The sequence below is a fragment of the Eleutherodactylus coqui genome, unplaced genomic scaffold (genome assembly GCF_035609145.1).
Source record: "Eleutherodactylus coqui strain aEleCoq1 unplaced genomic scaffold, aEleCoq1.hap1 HAP1_SCAFFOLD_90, whole genome shotgun sequence".
In the NCBI taxonomy this organism is placed as follows: domain Eukaryota; kingdom Metazoa; phylum Chordata; class Amphibia; order Anura; family Eleutherodactylidae; genus Eleutherodactylus; species Eleutherodactylus coqui.
The window spans coordinates 68,987-87,807 of NW_027102467.1; the positions used below are offsets into that span (position 1 = coordinate 68,987).

Consider the following 18,821-nt stretch of genomic DNA (forward strand, 5'->3'; position numbering starts at 1 on the left):
CAAAGGGGGGCTACACGGATGAATAGGAGGAGTTGTTTGGGTAGTGGGAGGGGTTATGTAAAGTAATGGGAGGGTCTCTGTAGAGTCATTAGGGCCCGTTTCAGGAGTGGCAGTGCCTGGCTCTTTTTGTGTCTTGAGGTTTTTTGCCTTTTGCGCTCTGTTCTTCAGTTGCTCCTCAGCTCCCCCCCCCCCTGCTGTGATTGTATCTTCTAAACTTGTTTTTTTTCTTTTTGATATTTAGAGCAGATGTTTAAAAAAAAAAAAAAGTTGTTTTTGACGTTTTCTTGAATCTATTTTTTCTTTCTCTCTTTCCCCCTTTCTCTCTCTCCCTCGGTTATTTTTTTTCTTTCTTTTTTTTAATCTTTTTTTCTTTTCTTTTTTTCTTATTATATTTTTTTCTTTTTTTCTTTTTTTATATATATATATTTTTTTCGCCTTGACCTCCAGGTCCCCTTTCCAAATCTCGGGAGGACTCCAGAAAGTCTCAGCACACTGCAGATGAAGGTAGATCTCACAGTCTTTTCTTGATTCCATTTTTCTTCCTTCTTTTTTTGGGGCATTCTGCATGTTGTTTCACCTTTCTTGATGAATTCGCCTCTGTCTGTGTATTGCTGCCGTCATGTGTTCGTGTGAGCGGGAAGAGAGGGCTGAACATTCTCTGCACAAATGTTGGTTATTCACGCAGTTGTCCTGCATCGGTTTAGCCACTTCGGCCCGCCAGATTTGCAGAGTGTTGCTCCTTTAGCCGGTGCATAAACTGTGACATCATGGCATTTGCTCCAATGATGTCACTAGTCCAATTGTACCGCATCATCAGGCAACCAAATGCTCCGTTCTGTGAGGAGGGGACAGCTGTATTCACTCCAAGACTCTTTTATGTATCTCTGGCGTGTGGAATTCTGCATCTTCAGGCCTCGTCCTGCAAGTCATTGTTACCCAGCTGCGCACGGAGAACGCCTGGCAGCAGCTTCATTAGGAGGCACACTGTAGCCGGAACGCTAATGGTTAACAGAAGCAGAGTGAAGACCAAGAAGATGGGAAGATGGTGACGTACAGCAGTCCTACGGGTCGCACCACGCCAAGACGCAGGGGCTAAATTCTGGGTTAGAGGCAGAGTAAATGGTGAAGACTGCAACCATGATTAAAGAATTATTAGTGGACAAGAAGACACGGCAAGACGGAGACGAGCTAGATGAATGACATATTAGGAATGAAACATCTCCTACTAATACTAGTTAATGAGCTGGGTGAATGATGGAGAAGTAAACTGGGCCGATGAGCTAGATGGAGGTCCATAAGATAAATGGTGGAGTGGAGGTAGATGGTAGCCAGATAGATGAACGGAGGATGGAGGTAAGCTGGATGAACAAGGGAGGTGAGGATGATGAATGGTGCATGGAGGGGAGGTACAGTAGATGAATGATGAAGATGATGAACAATGGCGAGGAGATAGATGAATGGTGGATGGAGAGGAGAGACAGTAGATGAATGGTGGAGGTGAGGTGAATGAATGATGAAGATGAAGATGATGAACAATGCCAAGGAGATAGATGAATGGTGGAGGTGAGGTGAATGAATGATGAAGATGATGAACAATGGCGAGGAGATAGATGAATGGTGGATGGAGAGGAGAGACAGTAGATGAATGGTGGAGGTGAGGTGAATGAATGATGAAGATGAAGATGAACAATGCCAAGGAGATAGATGAATGGTGAATGGAGAGGGAAGACAGTAGATGAATGGTGGAGGTGAGGTGAATGAATGATGAAGATGATGAACAATGGCGAGGAGATAGATGAATGGTGGATGGAGAGGAGAGACAGTAGATGGATGGTGGAGGTGAGGTGAATGAATGATGAAGGTGATGAACAATGGCGAGGAGATAGATGAATGGTGGATGGAGAGGTGAGACAGAAGATGAATGGTGGATGGAGAGGAGAGACAGAAGAAGAATGGTGGAGGTGAGGTGAATGAATGATGAAGATGATGAACAATGGCGAGGAGATAGATGAATGGTGGATGGAGAGACAGTAGATGAATGGTGGAGGTGAGGTGAATGAAGATGAAGATGATGAACAATGGCGAGGAGATAGATGAATGGTGGATGGAGAGGAGAGACAGTAGATGAATGGTGGAGGTGAGGTGAATGAATGATGAAGATGAAGATGATGAACAATGCCAAGGAGATAGATGAATGGTGAATGGAGAGGGAAGACAGTAGATGAATGGTGGAGGTGAGGTGAATGAATGATGAAGATGATGAACAATGGCGAGGAGATAGATGAATGGTGGATGGAGAGGAGAGACAGAAGATGAATGGTGGAGGTGAGGTAAATGAATGATGAAGGTGATGAACAATGGCGAGGAGATAGATGAATGGTGAATGGAGAGGGAAGACAGTAGATGAATGGTGGAGGTGAGGTGAATGAATGATGAAGGTGATGAACAATGGCGAGGAGATAGATGATTGGTGGATGGAGAGGAGAGACATTAGATGAATGGTGGATGGAGAGGAGAGACAGAAAAAGAATGGTGGAGGTGAGATGAATGAATGATAAAGATGATGAACAATGGCGAGGAGATAGATGAATGGTGGATGGAGAGGAGAGACAGAAGATGAATGGTGGAGGTGAGGTGAATGAATGATGAAGGTGATGAACAATGGCGAGGAGATAGATGAATGGTGAATGGAGAGGGAAGACAGTAGATGAATGGTGGAGGTGAGGTGAATGAATGATGAAGGTGATGAACAATGGCGAGGAGATAGATGATTGGTGGATGGAGAGGAGAGACATTAGATGAATGGTGGATGGAGAGGAGAGACAGAAGAAGAATGGTGGAGGTGAGATGAATGAATGATAAAGATGATGAACAATGGCGAGGAGATAGATGAATGGTGGATGGAGAGGAGAGACAAGATGAATGGTGGAGGTGAGGTGAATGAATGATGAAGGTGATGAACAATGGCGAGGAGATAGATGAATGGTGGATGGAGAGGAGAGACATTAGATGAATGGTGGATGGAGAGGAGAGACAGAAGAAGAATGGTGGAGGTGAGATGAATGAATGATAAAGATGATGAACAATGGCGAGGAGATAGGTGAATGGTGGATGCCGTTGAGCTAGAGGAACAATATGGTTGATGGATGAGAGAGTTGAATTAGGTGAAAAGTTAAGATGAGGATGATGAATGATCAGATGAGGTAGATGAATGGTTGATCTGAGTTTGATGAATGATGGAGATGACGCAAATGGTGGAGCTGATGATGAGGGCTACGCATGGAGCTATTCTGGTCAAGCAGAGAGGAAGTACAATGGAAGGGTTACACCTCTTCTGTATTTTGGACCCGCTCCTGGCTGATCAGAATACTGCTGTGTGAACGGGCCGAAGGGGAGCATACGACCGCCATCTACAGACAGCCGGTTTAGGTCGTGTCCCTGGCTCTGGCTGGGTGAGTGGACCTGTGATTGGGGGCAGGAGGGGTACTGCTTCTGTGGAGAGCGCCTAGTAGGCAGAAGAAGACTTTAAGGTCATGGCAAATGTGGTCCCTAAATGGTAGGTGATACAATGTCTCTTGCCAGCCAGCCAACCAGAGCCCTACTGTGCCCCGACAAGAGACGAACCCCAAAAACCTGTCTGTAGACGGGTCTCTATTCCTTCAGGAGGGGATCCTGGTTTGGCTTATCTCCTTAGAAGCTTGGACACGGACTTATAGGCATCGCAGAGACATTCTTCCATCTTTGATAGACGGTCGGCACATTTACTCAGTTTTGTTGGCCACTGGCACCGCCATGTCCGTAAGCGTCCGAGTCCTGAGACGGACGTGGACCGTCTGATAGAGCAGAAGACACTTACCGCCTCAAGCGCCATGTTCGGGGGTTTCTCCATCCCGGTTCTGTCACCTGAGAACTATTCTGGGACCTTTGTTGATAAATACGGAGGACATCTCCACCGCCATGCTTGGTGTGACATTTGCGCCATGTCATAGCACACATAAGAAGACTTCCCCAGAGCGGAGGGATCGGCGGCGCTGCGGGCGCGGCGGGCACTAACCTTTCTGTGCAGTTTGACAAGCAAGAAATTAGATAAAGCGATGGCATTAAGGAGATGGAAGATGAAGGTAACGTAAGTGGAGGAAGAAGATTGTGATGAGGAGCATAATGAGCAATGAGTCTTCACAAGACTGACAGCTGCTGCAGCCCCCCCTCATCCTCGTTAAGGCTTCTGACTAATTAATCCTCTCCAATTACAGCATGATTAATTAGACCTTGGTTACCATGGAAAAGGGAGCAGAACGTTTCAGCCCGCTGGCTGAGAAGGGGTTAAGGGAACATCTTTCGCTCCTCATTCTCTCCTTGTCTGGGAGGGATGCTCTGCAGGAGGAACTGCTTGGGGCAACACTCTGCATCACGCTGGCTGAACTAGATGAGGAGTAATACTCTGCAGGGATGAAGCGTCACAATTCTGATATATGGAGAAGAGATCGAAGTGGAGGGGATAAAGGAGATATAGTATATGGGAAACCCGCCAGGTAACCGTCCGCCATGCTGCGATACCAAAAGGGGGTGAATGGGCTGCAACAGGGCATCAAGACAGGCTATAGGGGGCAATAACTTTCTGCAAGGACGCCACCTCATAGTTTACTACAGAGCTCTACCAGGTAGGGAGTAATGATTTGTTATAGAGTGATGGTAGTGTAGGGGGGACAGATGAGTGTACCAACCTGACCGCAGGTCCGGAGCCCCGTGGTCACGCCGCATCACTCCTCCATAATAGACCGGGCACAAAGGACCCGCTGATCTGCTGCCAAAAAGTGCATAGAGGAAGCATCTAAGGCTGCGGCCATCTAGAACATAAGTGCTCTAAGCATTGTCTAAGAAACCAAGATGATCCGGCCTGATGTGCCCACGCCTGTGGGGATCCGGCCTGATGTGCCCACGCCTGTGGGGATCCGGCCTGATGTGCCCACGCCTGTGGGGATCCGGCCTGATGTGCCCACGCCTGTGGGGATCCGGCCTGATGTGCCCACGCCTGTGGGGATCCGGCCTGATGTGCCCACGCCTGTGGGGATCCGGCCTGATGTGCCCACGCCTGTGGGGATCCGGCCTGATGTGCCCACGCCTGTGGGGATCCGGCCTGATGTGCCCACGCCTGTGGGGATCCGGCCTGATGTGCCCACGCCTGTGGGGATCCGGCCTGATGTGCCCACGCCTGTGGGGATCCGGCCTGATGTGCCCACGCCTGTGGGGATCCGGCCTGATGTGCCCACGCCTGTGGGGATCCAGCCTTAGTATGGGAGTTAATGGTCCACCAGAAGATCATCGGTATGTTGTGAGCCAAAGCCAGAAGTGGATCCAGAACACGGAGGAGATGCAGATCTTCCCTGATAGGTCTCTCTGTACGCGGCACTTCTGGTTTTGGCTCACAAAGTCCGGCCGTGTGAAGCAGCCCTGAAGCTCCCTACTAGTTTGCTGCCCAGTAGGGAATGCTCGGTACGGCTGGGTTCACACACGGGGGATTTGCCGCGGAATTTCCGTCCGAAATTTTGTTGCAGCAAATCCACCTGCAGTCGCTAATCCCGCTATGGGAGCGCCGGCCGCAACGGAAGAGCATGCGGCTGAGCCGCTCCAAAAACCACGGCTTGGCGGGTTTTGAAGCTGCGGCAAAACCGCAAGATTACCGACGGGATTACGCCCTGCGAGAACCCAGCCTAAATGGCTCTATCCAAGTAGGGATTCACGGGTGTCACTATACAATAGGTGATAGTAGTTTACTACGGAGCGCTATCACATCAGAGCACCATTAGATATTAGGGATAGAGCGCTGTCAGGGGGGCTGTTATTACTATACTATCAATCATTCTGTCCTAGTAGGGATCAGAAGTCATGAGGCACATCTACCCAACCATAGTAAGCACCACTACTTATTGTACAGCACTGTCCTACTGGTAGTAGGGATCAGTAGTTATCATACACATCTATCCTAGTAGTGATCAGTAGTTATTATAGAGCTTCATCGTAGTAGGGATCAGAACAGAACTTATTATACACATCTGTCCTAAAAGGGAACAGTAGTTATAATAGAGCTATGTCCTAGTAGGGATCAGTAGCTGCTATGGAGCTCTGCCCTAGTTGTGTTCATAGAGCTCTATCATAGTAGGGATTAGTAGTCATTATAGAACTCCCTCCTACCGTAGTAGGGATCAGTTTTCACCTTACACATCTATCTTAGTAAGGATAAGTAGTTATTATACACATCTTTCCTAGTAGAGATCAGTAATTTTCACACACAGCTATCCCTGTAGGGATCAGCAGTTTTTATAGAGCTATCCCCTAGTAGAGACCAGAAGTTGTTAAACACATCTATCCTAGAACGAATCAATACTTACATAGCTCTGTCTCAGGAAAGATCAGTACATATTTATACTTGGAGGGATCAGTAGTTATTTTAGAGCTCTGTCCTAGTTGGGATCAGAGCTCTATCCTAGTATAGATCTGTATTAGTAGGGATCAGTAGTTGTTATGGACATCTATCCTAGTAGGGACCACTAGTCATTATACTCATGTATCCTAGCAGGAAACAGTAGTTATTATATACATCTATCCTGGTAAGGATCACTAGTTATTATACATATCTATCCTAGTAGGGATTAGTCATCATTGTAGGGATCAGTAGTTATTATATACATCTATCCTGGTAGGGATCACTAGTTATTATACATATCTATCCTAGTAGGGATTAGTCATCATTGTAGGGATCAGTAGTTATTATATACATCTATCCTGGTAGGGATCACTAGTTATTATACATATCTATCCTAGTAGGGATTAGTCATCATTGTAGGGATCAGTAGTTATTATATACATCTATCCTATAAGGGATCAGTAGTTGTAGAGCTCTGACCTTATAGGATTCTCAGTTATTATAGAGCTTTAATCCAATAGGGATCGGTACTCATTATGCACATCTATTCTAGACGAATCTGTAGTTAGTATAGAGCTCTGTCCTTATAGGGATCCGCAGTTATTATACACTTCTATAAAAAGTAGAGATCAGAAGTCATTATAGAGCTCTATACTAACTACAGACTCGTCTAGAATAGATGTGCATAATGAGTACCGATCCCTATTGGATGAAAGCTCTATAATAACTGCGTATCCTATAAGAACAGAGCTCTATAGTAACTACTGATCCCTAATAGGATTTTTGTGAAATACTCATTCCTATCAGGACAGATCTTTATTACGACTACTAATCCCTACTAGGACAGAGCTCTATAATAGCTACTTAATCCCTACTAGGACAGAGCTCTATAATAAGTACAGATCCGTTCTATGGTAGATGTGTATAATAACTGCTGATCACTAATAGGATAGATGCACATAATGACTACTGATCCCTACTACGATGAAGCTCTATAATACCTACTGATCCTAATAGAATATGTGTATAAAACAGCACTACTGATCTCTACTAAGAGAGGTGTATATAAAAACTACTGATCCCTACAATGATGACTAATGATCTCTACTAAGAGAGATGTATATAAAAACTACTGATCCCTACAATGATGACTAATGATCTCTACTAAGAGAGATGTATATAAAAACTACTGATCCCTACAATGATGACTAATGATCTCTACTAAGAGAGATGTATATAAAAACTACTGATCCCTACAATGATGACTAATGATCTCTACTAAGAGAGATGTATATAAAAACTACTGATCCCTACAATGATGACTAATGATCTCTACTAAGAGAGATGTATATAAAAACTACTGATCCCTACAATGATGACTAATGATCTCTACTAAGAGAGATGTATATAAAAACTACTGATCCCTACAATGATGACTAATGATCTCTACTAAGCTATATGTGAACAATAACTACAGATCCCTAATAGGATAGATCCCAATAACAGCTACTGACCTCAACTAGGACAGAGATCTATAACTCCTGATCCCTACTAGGACAGAGCTCTATAATAACTCCTGATCCCTACTAGGACAGAACTCTATAACAACTACTGATCCCTGCGAAGATAAATGTGTAAAAAGACAACTGATCCCTACTAGGAGAGAGCTATAAAATGACTACTAATTCCTACTACGATAGCGCTCTATACAAACTCCTGAACTCTACTAGGACAGAATTCTACATTAACTACTCATCCCTACTAGGGCAGAGCTCTATAATACCTACTGATTCTTACTAAAACAAAGGTCTGAAATAACTACTGATCCCTACTAGGATTGATGTGGCTAAAAACCCATGATCCCTACTAGGATAGTTGTGTGTCTTGGTAGGCATCATTAGTCATGACAGAGCTCTATAATGATTACTGATCCCAATGAGGACAGAGCTTTATGATGATTACTGATCTTAATTAAGACAGACCTCTATAATGACTTCTGATCCCTACTTGGATAGATGTGTATAACTACTGATCCCTTCCAGGACAGAGCTCTATAATGACTTCTGATCCCTACTTGGATAGATGTGTGTCCTGGTAGGGATCATTAGTCATGACAGAGCTCTATAATGATTACTGATCCCAATGAAGACAGACCTCTATAATGACTTCTGATCCCTACTTGGATAGAGGTGTATAACTACTGATCCCTACTAGGTAGAGATCAGTAGTTGTTATACGTATCTATTCTAGTTGCTATCAGTAGTTCTTATAGAGCTTTTTACTAGTAAAGATCAGCAAAGATTATAGAGCTCTGCTCTAGACGGCATCAGTTTTAATGATATACATCTGTTTTAGTAGGGATCAGTAGTTATTATAGAGCTCTGTACTAGTAAGGATCAGTAATCGTTTTAAACATCCATCCTAGTAGGGATCAGTAGCTAATTTAGAGCTCTATTGTAGTAGGCATAAGTAGTTATTTTACACATCTATTGTAGTAGGGATCAGTAGTTATTACACATATCTATTATAGTAGGGATCAGTAGTTAAAAAGCTCTTTATTAGTACGGATCAGTAGTCATTATAGAACTGTGTACTAGTAGGGATCAGTAATCCTTTTTAACATCTATTTTTCTAGGGATTAGTAGTCATTATACACATCAATCCTAGTAGGGAACAGCAGTTATTAAAAAAGCGATGTCCTAGTAGGGATCAGTAGGTAATATAGAGCTCTGTAGTAGTTCAGTCATTTTAGACATCCATGCTAGTAGGGATCAGTAGTTATACACATCTATCCTAAGAGGAATCAATAGTTATAGAGTTCTGTCCTGGTAGAAATCAGTAGTTATTATAGAGCACATCCATTCTAGTAGGGATCAGTAGTCATTACAGAGCTCTGTCCCAGTAGGGATCAGTAGTTATTATAGAGCACATCTATTCTAGTAGGGATCAGTAGTCATTACAGAGCTTTGTCCCAGTAGGGATCAGTAGTTATTATAGAGCCCTTCCCTAGTAGGGATCAGTAGTTATTATAGAACTCTGTCCTATTAGGGATGAGTTGTCATTATAGAGATCTGTACTAGTAGGGATCGGTGGTTGTTATCGACATCTATCGTAGTGAGGGCCACTAGTCATTATACATTTCTCTCCTAGTAGGGATCAGTAGTCATTACAGAGCTCTGTCCCAGTAGGGATACATATGTATTATACACATATATCCTAGTAGGGATCATTAGTTTTTATGGAATAGGGATCTTATATTCTGCCGCCGCTGACCAATGAAATGCTGACAATATTTTGTCTACACTTTGCAGATATCCGGGACAGTGGGAAGAAGCCGGTCATGATGTTTATCCACGGCGGATCCTACATGGAGGGTACTGGGAACATGTTTGACGGTAGTGTCCTTGCCGCCTATGGCAATGTGATTGTGGTCACTATGAACTACAGACTGGGCGTTCTCGGTATGTCACCGTTCTACGGGTAACAGTCTTCTCCTTTAATCCATGACTGTAATGTTAACCTAATGTCCTATGACCTCCTCCTGGTCCACTCCTAGACCCCATGACCTGGGCAGTGCCAAGTTCCCCACCAGGATAGTACCGACCAGAATGATGAAATGAAGGATGTGTCTGATTAAACATTTGCTAATTATGACTCTCTCTTCGTCGTCTGTTAGGCTTCCTAAGCACTGGAGACCAGGCAGCCAAAGGTAACTACGGCCTACTGGACCAGATCCAAGCCTTGCGCTGGCTGGAGGAGAACATTGGCCATTTTGGAGGAGATCCTGAAAGAATCACTATCTTTGGGTCTGGGGCTGGAGCCTCATGCGTCAGCCTCCTCATCCTCTCGCACCATTCTGAAGGTCAGCATGAGCCTCAAAAACGACATCGTTGACTTCTATGACCTTGGTAGCTACAATTGTGTTTGCCAAGTCTGTAAAAGCGACATCTTTTGTTCCTCGCTTTTCCAGCCCCCACCCTTCCTTCTACACAAACTTCTCCATCCCCAACCCTAACCTCATTTCTGTGCCTGTTGTTGCCCTTCTGCCCTTATTACTGTGCTAGCTGTATGGCACAGTGCCCGCAGATCCTGTGCATCAGAAAGAATGGTGTCATAACTATACTTATCCCCCCAGACTAGTGCAGCACAGACAACATCCATAAAGAGAATAGCGCCCCATATTGTGCGCCGCACCGTAATAATACCATTGTTTGCATCCCGAAGAGGAATAGTGCTCTACTAATAGTGACCCACGCAATAATAATGCCCCCATTGTGCTCCCTCGTGAGATTATAATGCTGCCACGTGCTAGAACTGTAAACCAAATCATCTCACCTGACAGTGTTCACAGAACACTAGCAGCAACCCCTGAAGGACAAACCAAGGAGGGAAACTAGAAGGTGACAACGCCTGCCTACTAGTGGGTGGCTCGCCCTGATAAGGACGCATCCACCCTCATGCCTGTGCCACTCACTAACCCTGATAAATAACAAAGGGAACCACCATACAAGTAAACCAAAGCATCCAAGAATACACTTCAGCCCGAAACCAGATCCAGAGATGTTTTACCTCCTCAGCAGGAGTAGATGCACTGAAATTGGCCTGCACCGAACTCGGGCCAGGAGGGAAAGCAAAACCCTCCCTAGTGTAACCCAACAACAGGCACACCCATCAGAGGCAAAGAAGATAAATCAGGCTCCTAACTGCCACAACAAATGCCCTACGTGCCCCTCAATAATTCCCTTTGTGTGCCCAGAAGAGGATTATGTCTCTTTTATGCCTTTTTAATGTTATTAATGCCCCCCAGTGGCCCTTTACACAGTAACTGCGCGACTCAGTGACCTCCCGACAGTAATAGTGTGCCTTAATGATCCCTCTCTGTAATAGTGCCCCATAGTCTTCCTCTTACAGTAATAATGCCCTTCATTGCCCCTTTACACATCAATAGTGACCCCCTCATAGTAATAGTGTGCCTTAATGACCCCTCCCTGAAATAGCACCCCTCCCTCAGTAATAGTGCCCCTTAGTGATCCCTCCATAGTACTGATGAGACATACCTGCCATGTATGGTGCCCCCCCCCCATACCCCTCACCCAACCTCCTGGGTAGTCAAGCGATGGAGACTGGTGGCCGGCTCCTGAAGTCAGGGCATGTTGGGCCGGGGGTCGCCTCTCTATGCTCCAGTGGTAACCTCTTTGGGGGCTGATAATAAAATACATGGTGGGGCAGTGAGCTGACAGCTTCCTGTTCCCCAACTCCAGTCCTCAGCGCCCCCCACAGGTCATGTGTTCAGGATCTCCTCAGTGTTGCACAGGTGATGTAAGTATTGTCGGCCCTCAGACATCACAGGTGTTCTTGCTATAGGAGATCCTGAAAACATGAGCTGTTGGGGGTCTGTGAGGACTGGCGGTGGGGAACACTGCACTACTGTATTCAATTGTACCTGTGTCCTGAGAAGGCTGATACAATTGAGATTGGGACATGTGGCTTGCCTCTGGGATGGCAGGACAGCACCCAAAATCTGGAACTGTCCTGCTGGATTGGAGATGGTTGGGAGGCATATATTTATGCCATCCTCTAATGTACAGAGATGGAGTGATGCTTGAAATGTGAGTGGCGGGTCAGTGCCTTCCATCTTGGCTATGTCTTGTAGCTTCTGTCTATGCAGAGAAGATCTCGGACCCCTTTGTTTTCTAACGGAGCTGCATGGTAAAGTCAGCATAAAGCCAGGCCCTAACTTGTACCTTTGTTGTTTATGTAGACATGGGCACTTGAGGTCTACTGTTCCTTCAAGAATGAGAGTGTCTTCCTCCGCTATTTCCTGCTGACTGCACACCGGAGTATATTAGGCTATGGCAGGACCGTTGGGTTGCCAAGGATAGTCTTTCACGGGTCGCAGCTTTGTTAGTGCCGCTGTTTGCTTACCTCAGTGTAGGAGAAGCGTTTTCTGTCCTCCTGATCGGACGTTTTGCCTGATTTCTCCGTATGTGAACGTTGTGTCTGTGAGTCTTCGATGACCTGTGATTCTGGTGTATTCCTTTTCTAACCTTCCCACGTCCTCCTTATATCATCTTATAGGCATTCACATCTAACTCTTTTTTCCTTTCTCCAGGACTTTTCCAGAAGGCCATCGCACAAAGTGGGACTGCCATCTCCAGCTGGTCGGTTAACTATGAACCTCTGAAGTATACCCGTCTGTTAGCAGCCAAAGTGGGTTGTGATTACACTGACAACGTGGAGATGGTGAGCTGCCTCCGAAGAAAGCCGTACCGAGATCTGGTGGACCAGGACATTCAGCCCGCTAGATACCACATTGCGTTTGGACCTGTTGTGGATGGGGATGTGGTCCCGGATGACCCAGAGATTTTAATGGAGCAAGGAGAGTTCCTTAACTATGACATCCTGATGGGGGTGAACCAAGGCGAGGGTCTCAAGTTTGTTGAAGACACTCTGGAAAATGAGGATGGAATATCTGCCAGCTACTTCGATTTTACTGTCTCTAATTTTGTAGATAATCTCTATGGCTACCCAGAGGGAAAAGATGTTCTGCGTGAGACCATCAAGTTCATGTACACAGACTGGGCAGACCGTGACAATGGTGATATGAGAAGAAAGACTCTGCTGGCATTGTTTACCGACCATCAATGGGTGGCACCAGCCGTGGCAACGGCTCGATTCCATGCTGAATATGAGTCACCTGTGTACTTCTATGCTTTCTACCACCGATGTCAGGCTGAAGGAAGACCTGAATGGGGAGAGGCGGCACATGGAGATGAAGTGCCCTACGTCTTTGGTGTTCCAATGGTGGGAGCCACTGATCTTTTTCCGTGCAATTTTTCTAAAAATGATGTCATGCTAAGTGCCGTCGTCATGACCTACTGGACTAACTTTGCGAAAACCGGGTGAGTTGTAAGAGTTGTAGTCCATAACTAACAAACAAAAAGGTTGTCTTCTCCCTTAGTCGATGAATAGATCATGCAGTTGCACCTTAGTAACAAGGTTCAGTGGCCCACACTTCCCAACAATCCTACTTAGTCCTCCATAGCACCATCTTCTGCTTCAAGTTCATCTATCTCCACCAAGATTCAATCTGTTCATCTGTAGGATATCAATTCCAAAACTCCACCATCAGCACATCTCAGCATCCCACCCTCATCTTCCTCTTCTTAACTTCTCTGCCACCAACAATCTTACTTATTCTGCATCGGGCGATGCTTTCAGTATCATGCGTTCCCCTCAGACCCACACCCCTGTACCTGCACATCTTTGCATGAACTGTCCTGAGAATAGGCTGACAATAACGACGTATCATTATGGACTATAACACCTATACCCTACTCGGATTTACTATTGTCCGCCACCATTTTAATACCTGTCCGCTGCGTAACTTTCATTGTCTTATACTTCTTGATGTGCTCCATCAGATATCCAGATGTTACAGCGTGACCTGTTTGCTTTGTATACATAGGCTCAGATGCGCCTCTCTGTATCCACTCCTGTATAGGTTTAGATATTTCACCCACCATTGTGTAATTTCCAGAATTTTCCTTATTGCTATCGATAGCATCTCATCCTCTTTCATTGTCTTCATCTTGATTTGTAGGGATCCCAACCAGCCTGTTCCTCAAGACACGAAGTTCATCCACACCAAGCCCAACCGCTTTGAAGAGGTGGTATGGACAAAGTTTAATCCGAAGGAGAAACAGTATTTACATATTGGCCTAAAGCCTCGTGTCAGAGACAACTACCGTGCCAACAAGGTTGCTTTCTGGTTGGAATTGGTCCCTCACCTTCACAACCTCAATACAGTCCAGCACCCTTCCACCACCACCAGATTACCCCCCTACACCCGCTGGACCCCTGGTTCCAAGCCAGCTGGTGGAAGTACCACGCGGCGCCCACATTCCACCCTACCTCCTGATGGAGATGATGATGAGATAGAACGGCCTCGATATTCTCCCTTTCCCGGCGACTCTCGTGACTATTCGACAGAGCTAAGTGTGACAGTAGCTGTCGGGGCTTCACTCCTCTTTCTCAACATCTTGGCTTTCGCTGCACTTTACTACAAAAGGGATAGACGCCATGAACTGCGGACGCGGAGACACAGTCCTGGCCGAGGAGGTGCCCCTGGCAATGACCTGGCACACCATGGACCAGAAGAAGAGCTTATGTCCCTTCAGATCAAAAGAGCTGGTGGGGCTCCAGATCTTGAACCACTGAGGCCCCATGATATACTGCGGCCAGCTTGTCCTCCTGACTATACACTGGCACTGAGAAGGGCCCCTGAGGATGCTCCACTCCCTCCGCCACCTCCACCTCCTGCCTCCGTTATGGCCCCAAGTACCATTTCGGGGCTACCCTCATTACATCCTTTTAATACATTCCCTACCACTGCCCACAACAATACCCTTCCTCACCCGCATTCAACTACAAGGGTATAGTGGTGCTAGGCATCTCTCCCTCGACCCACATGCTGCCCCTGTCTCCCCCTTTCTGTGATGAACAGCTATGCTGGCCTACCAAGCCTGAGCTGGATTTTTGCCTTATGGCAGGGGATGGGGTAGATTAAAAAAAAGACTTGTTTATAATGAGGGAGCAAGAGAAGAACTACCCACGCTCCCCGTGCCCCTCCTTGTCCTCCTCAGGCTATAAGAACTGCTCTCGGTGATCAGCCATCAGGTCCCCGAAACCTGAACTGGAATCTCTGCCTATGTCATGGGGGAAACAGGGTCAAACAAAGGGGCAGTTATTTAATGGGATTGTAGGGGGGAGATAAAAGTGTTTGGATCAAATAAATTATACCCCCTGCTTCTCTTTTTAGAAAGGGATGGGGGTTCGGCTCCAGGAGGAACGGCGGTCTACTTGATTAGGCCAAAACCCTCCAGTGACTTCTACACCGGCTTTATTATTTCTATTCAAGGACGATGTTCATTTGGTGGGGATGTTACACCGGGTTGGGGGGGGGGGGGGCGCAGTTTCCCTTAATCTGGTGTCTTTAATGCACTGAATCCCCAAGGACTAATCAGAAATTACCATCGCGGAAAGAAGAGGGCAGGGGGTGAATGTATCGGGGAGGGGTGAATGCATGAGAGGCCAAACTGAAGCCCCTTCCTCCTATCACACACAGTGCCAATGATCTCTTCCTCCTCTCAGACTAGGTGGGCTGGTGGCTTGTCTGTAACTTGGGGGTCTCTGAAAGGATTCAAACGGTTCTGCCTCTCCACTGCCATAGCCCCAGGGTGCCTGGGTAGAAACAAGAGGGGAAGGGGACTGTAAGTGTGCCAAAATAAGAGAGGGGGCGCGTCTCCGACCGAGCGTTATCTTTTATTCCGTTGTTATGTTTGTCGTCCTCCATCTTCTCCCTAACCCCAACCCCTCCTTTATTTTAGATCCTCCCTGCCAAGATCGGCCCCTCCGGCTCTGCGTCCTGCTACCCGTCCTATCCTCCTCTCCATCAATGCTTCCTTCACACAAGCGGGCATGAGGATCGTAATCAGAAGCACATTGAGATCTCACGTTTCCTCTGCGGACGTGGGTCTGATAAAAGACGAGTATGTGGCCAAGATGGGAGATCGCAGCAGAAGATTATGGGGAACGAGAGATTCAGGCAGATCCGCAGAATCCAAAACACCTAAAGATTTCTAGAGGAGAAATCGTCCGATGCCTGCGCCCCAAAAAGATCCCCGTGGGATTCCTACAAGTTACAGCATGGTTGGCTAAAGGATTCCTACAAGTTATGGGGTCACCCGCCCATCTGATGACCGTCTCACACAGGATGATGAAGAGTCCTTCCCGTAAGCAGGGTCGCACTTGCTTGGCCGGTGGTCTTCTCTGCTGACCCCCCCCCCCATACTTTTGCTCGTCGGCTCGGCTCAGTTTGCATGTTTTATTTAATCAAATCTGTTTTTTAGTGATTTTAAACGCGTTTTAAATAGAAAAAGTGAAAACAATTGTGCAGATAAACTGGTGACAGCAACCTTGTGATATGTCAGCAGCAGCAGCATGGACCTGAAGGAGGATATTGGGGAGATAAGCCAAATACGTAAGAGTGCTTATAACACGTAACAAGGAGCGCCAACTGGGCACCGCAGAGAGAACGGGGCATAAAACATCGGGTGACTACGCCGCGGTCCTCACCAATATCAGACAACTATTAGAGCGCTTACACCTCCCCTTGGCAACATCCTTAAAACCTGCCCCAGTCCAGGAGTTTGTTAATAAACACCCAAGAGAAGCATGCGCCCACGCATCCAAGCCAAGCGCCATGGGGGCTTCGCGCCCAAACTGTGGCGATGGATTGCTTTGGTTTGGCTGTCTACCCTGCATTTAGATATTACAAAGATCTCTGTTGGGCTGGCACTTTCCTTTTTGTTTATGGACACCTGAGATTACAAGAGGCGCTCTGGGGGTCTGTCCACATGGGCCAGATCGCTCGGTCATCACCTTATCCATGAACCCCACTCTGCGTAATACCTGGTTTCCCTCAAGAAGAATTATCAGAGGTCTCCCAGCCATAGTCCTTTTTGGAAGGACAAACTTTACATTCAGGCTATAGGGGGGCCGATTCATTGATCTAGGGGGATGACTGCCCGCTCTAGGGGGATGACTGCCCGCTCTAGGGGGATGACTGCCCGCAGAGCGTTCACACAACCTCACTGATACAACCTTACAGGAGCTTCATCAGAAAACATCCTCTCCAAAGTCCCTAAGATTCTGGTGGAAGCTGCTGCACCAAAGAGACCGGTCTTTAAGAGAACTCCTATAAGTGTGTATAAGCCCCCCGTCCGCGGGGAGGGGCACATTTGGCCCCTTCGGACCTGATGCCACTGAGCACCGGGCACTCTCTCCCATCTCTCCGCTCAAAGACTTTTGGCACCTAGTCAAATTAATAAAGAATATTTAGCTCTCCAGAAGACGTTCTGCTTTGTTTAGCCTCTTCTGATTTTAGACCAACCCAAGACCAGGCGAATGTTGACATCCACCAGTGTTCTAGTTCCCCTATACGGGTGCTCACAGACGCCGCTCAGTAAAGAGCTGATAGCGTGCATGTTTATCTCACGGCTGCCCGATGCCTCCACACCGCCCTCTATCTTGTGGGAACAGAAAAAGTCAAGCATATGGAAATCCAAGAGGCCGGCTCCTTCTGCCTACATTTGCCATATGGGGAGGCAGGAGGCCCCATACGCACTAGTTTGCTGGCCCGGGCATGGCCAGCTATATATATACATGTATTGCAGAGTTAGTTCGGCCATTACTTGTGTATTGTGGCATCGACTGTGCCCATTTATGGAGAAGTGGACAATTTCCTGCGGGCTCCCGCTAAGTGGGCCGCACCACCCCCAGGTCCCTCAAGCACCTGCCAAACTCTTCCATCAGCATGGCACCGTGTGACAGAAGAGGATAATATGTATGACTAAGGGTCTCCTCAGCTGTGGACCCCACAATCCATCTGGCTCCGGTCCTAGAAGAATCCTGTGGCCAGGGTGAATCGATTACCAAAGATCACATTGATCCAGCCGGCGTACGCGGATGGCGGGCGGCCAAACTACTTGTAGGCGGTTGGCCATCTTGTCCAGAAAGAACGGATAACAACTTGGTCCGGAGACAGGAGGGCTGCTGTAACTTGTAGGAATCCCGCTCTGCGCTCCGACCACAGAGAATACGGGCTGCTGTCCGGGACGGCGCACCAGAGAGCCCCTCCCCTCACTGACCTTAAGAGTTATATTATATAGATTGTTCTATAATTAAAGGGACATGTGGAATATATATATATATAAACTATATATGGTGCACACGCGGATGTGTGTATATAGACACACGGTGTATATAGATACTGTCTGGGCCTCTGTGGCATTCTACAATGGCACAGACCCCTACATATCCATGTATGTGTGTGGATATACATGACATAAAGGCACAGGAGATGCCTTATTGCCTTTCTAGGTCTGGCGCTGAATCGGTTAACTACTGGCACTTTTTTTTCTTTTCTCATTTTCTTCTGTTTTTGGGATCTTGGACTGAAATAAAATGACAAATTTTGGTGACAACCTGGTCAGTTGTTCTTCAGGGCAGGGGGGAGTAGTCAGGAAACATCGCTCATACTTGCACAGAACACCACATGATGGAAGCTGCCGATGCCGTGGAGGGGTCTGATGGTGGACGGTGCTGATCTGCAGGTTAATCACTCCTACAGTCGCCGTCCGCTGTAAGGTCGCCTAAAAAACTACAAAAAACCTCATTCTTCAGCTGTAGAAAGGCTTCTTCACTGTAAAAGCCATCACAAGAGTCTCTGCTGATTCTCACAGCCTTCATAACGAGGGAGGCCTTAGAGGACACTGTCTTATGCCTTGTGGAGCTGCTTACAGTCATTAGGGGGTAAATTGTGACCCCCCTTTCC

General features: G+C 46.7%; 1 protein-coding gene across 2 annotated transcripts; it reads left to right on the forward strand.

Moving 5' to 3' along the window:
* Positions 1–426: 426 nt before the first annotated feature.
* Positions 427–18,471, forward strand: LOC136603488 (neuroligin-2-like). Of its 2 annotated transcripts, XM_066588911.1 has the most exons (6): positions 427–504; positions 9,736–9,885; positions 10,101–10,286; positions 12,537–13,326; positions 14,028–14,617; positions 15,814–18,471. In XM_066588911.1, exons 2-6 carry the CDS (start codon positions 9,765–9,767, stop codon positions 15,906–15,908), a joined length of 1,782 nt encoding a protein of 593 aa, XP_066445008.1. In that variant the 5' UTR covers positions 427–504; positions 9,736–9,764; the 3' UTR covers positions 15,909–18,471. The 2 variants fall into 2 exon arrangements, with proteins under 2 accessions (XP_066445008.1, XP_066445007.1); XM_066588910.1 differs by having other exon boundaries at positions 14,028–18,471.
* Positions 18,472–18,821: the final 350 nt, after the last annotated feature.

What these genes read in the sequence shown, in the direction of transcription:
- LOC136603488 (XM_066588910.1), top strand. Translation starts at nt 9,765, where the DNA reads ATGATGTTTATCCACGGCGGATCCTACATGGAGGGTACTGGGAACATG. An exon ending in CTACAGACTGGGCGTTCTCG is followed by an intron (nt 9,886 to 10,100) that starts GTATGTCACCGT and finishes GTCGTCTGTTAG; the next exon opens with GCTTCCTAAGCACTGGAGAC. An exon ending in CCTCTCGCACCATTCTGAAG is followed by an intron (nt 10,287 to 12,536) that starts GTCAGCATGAGC and finishes TCCTTTCTCCAG; the next exon opens with GACTTTTCCAGAAGGCCATC.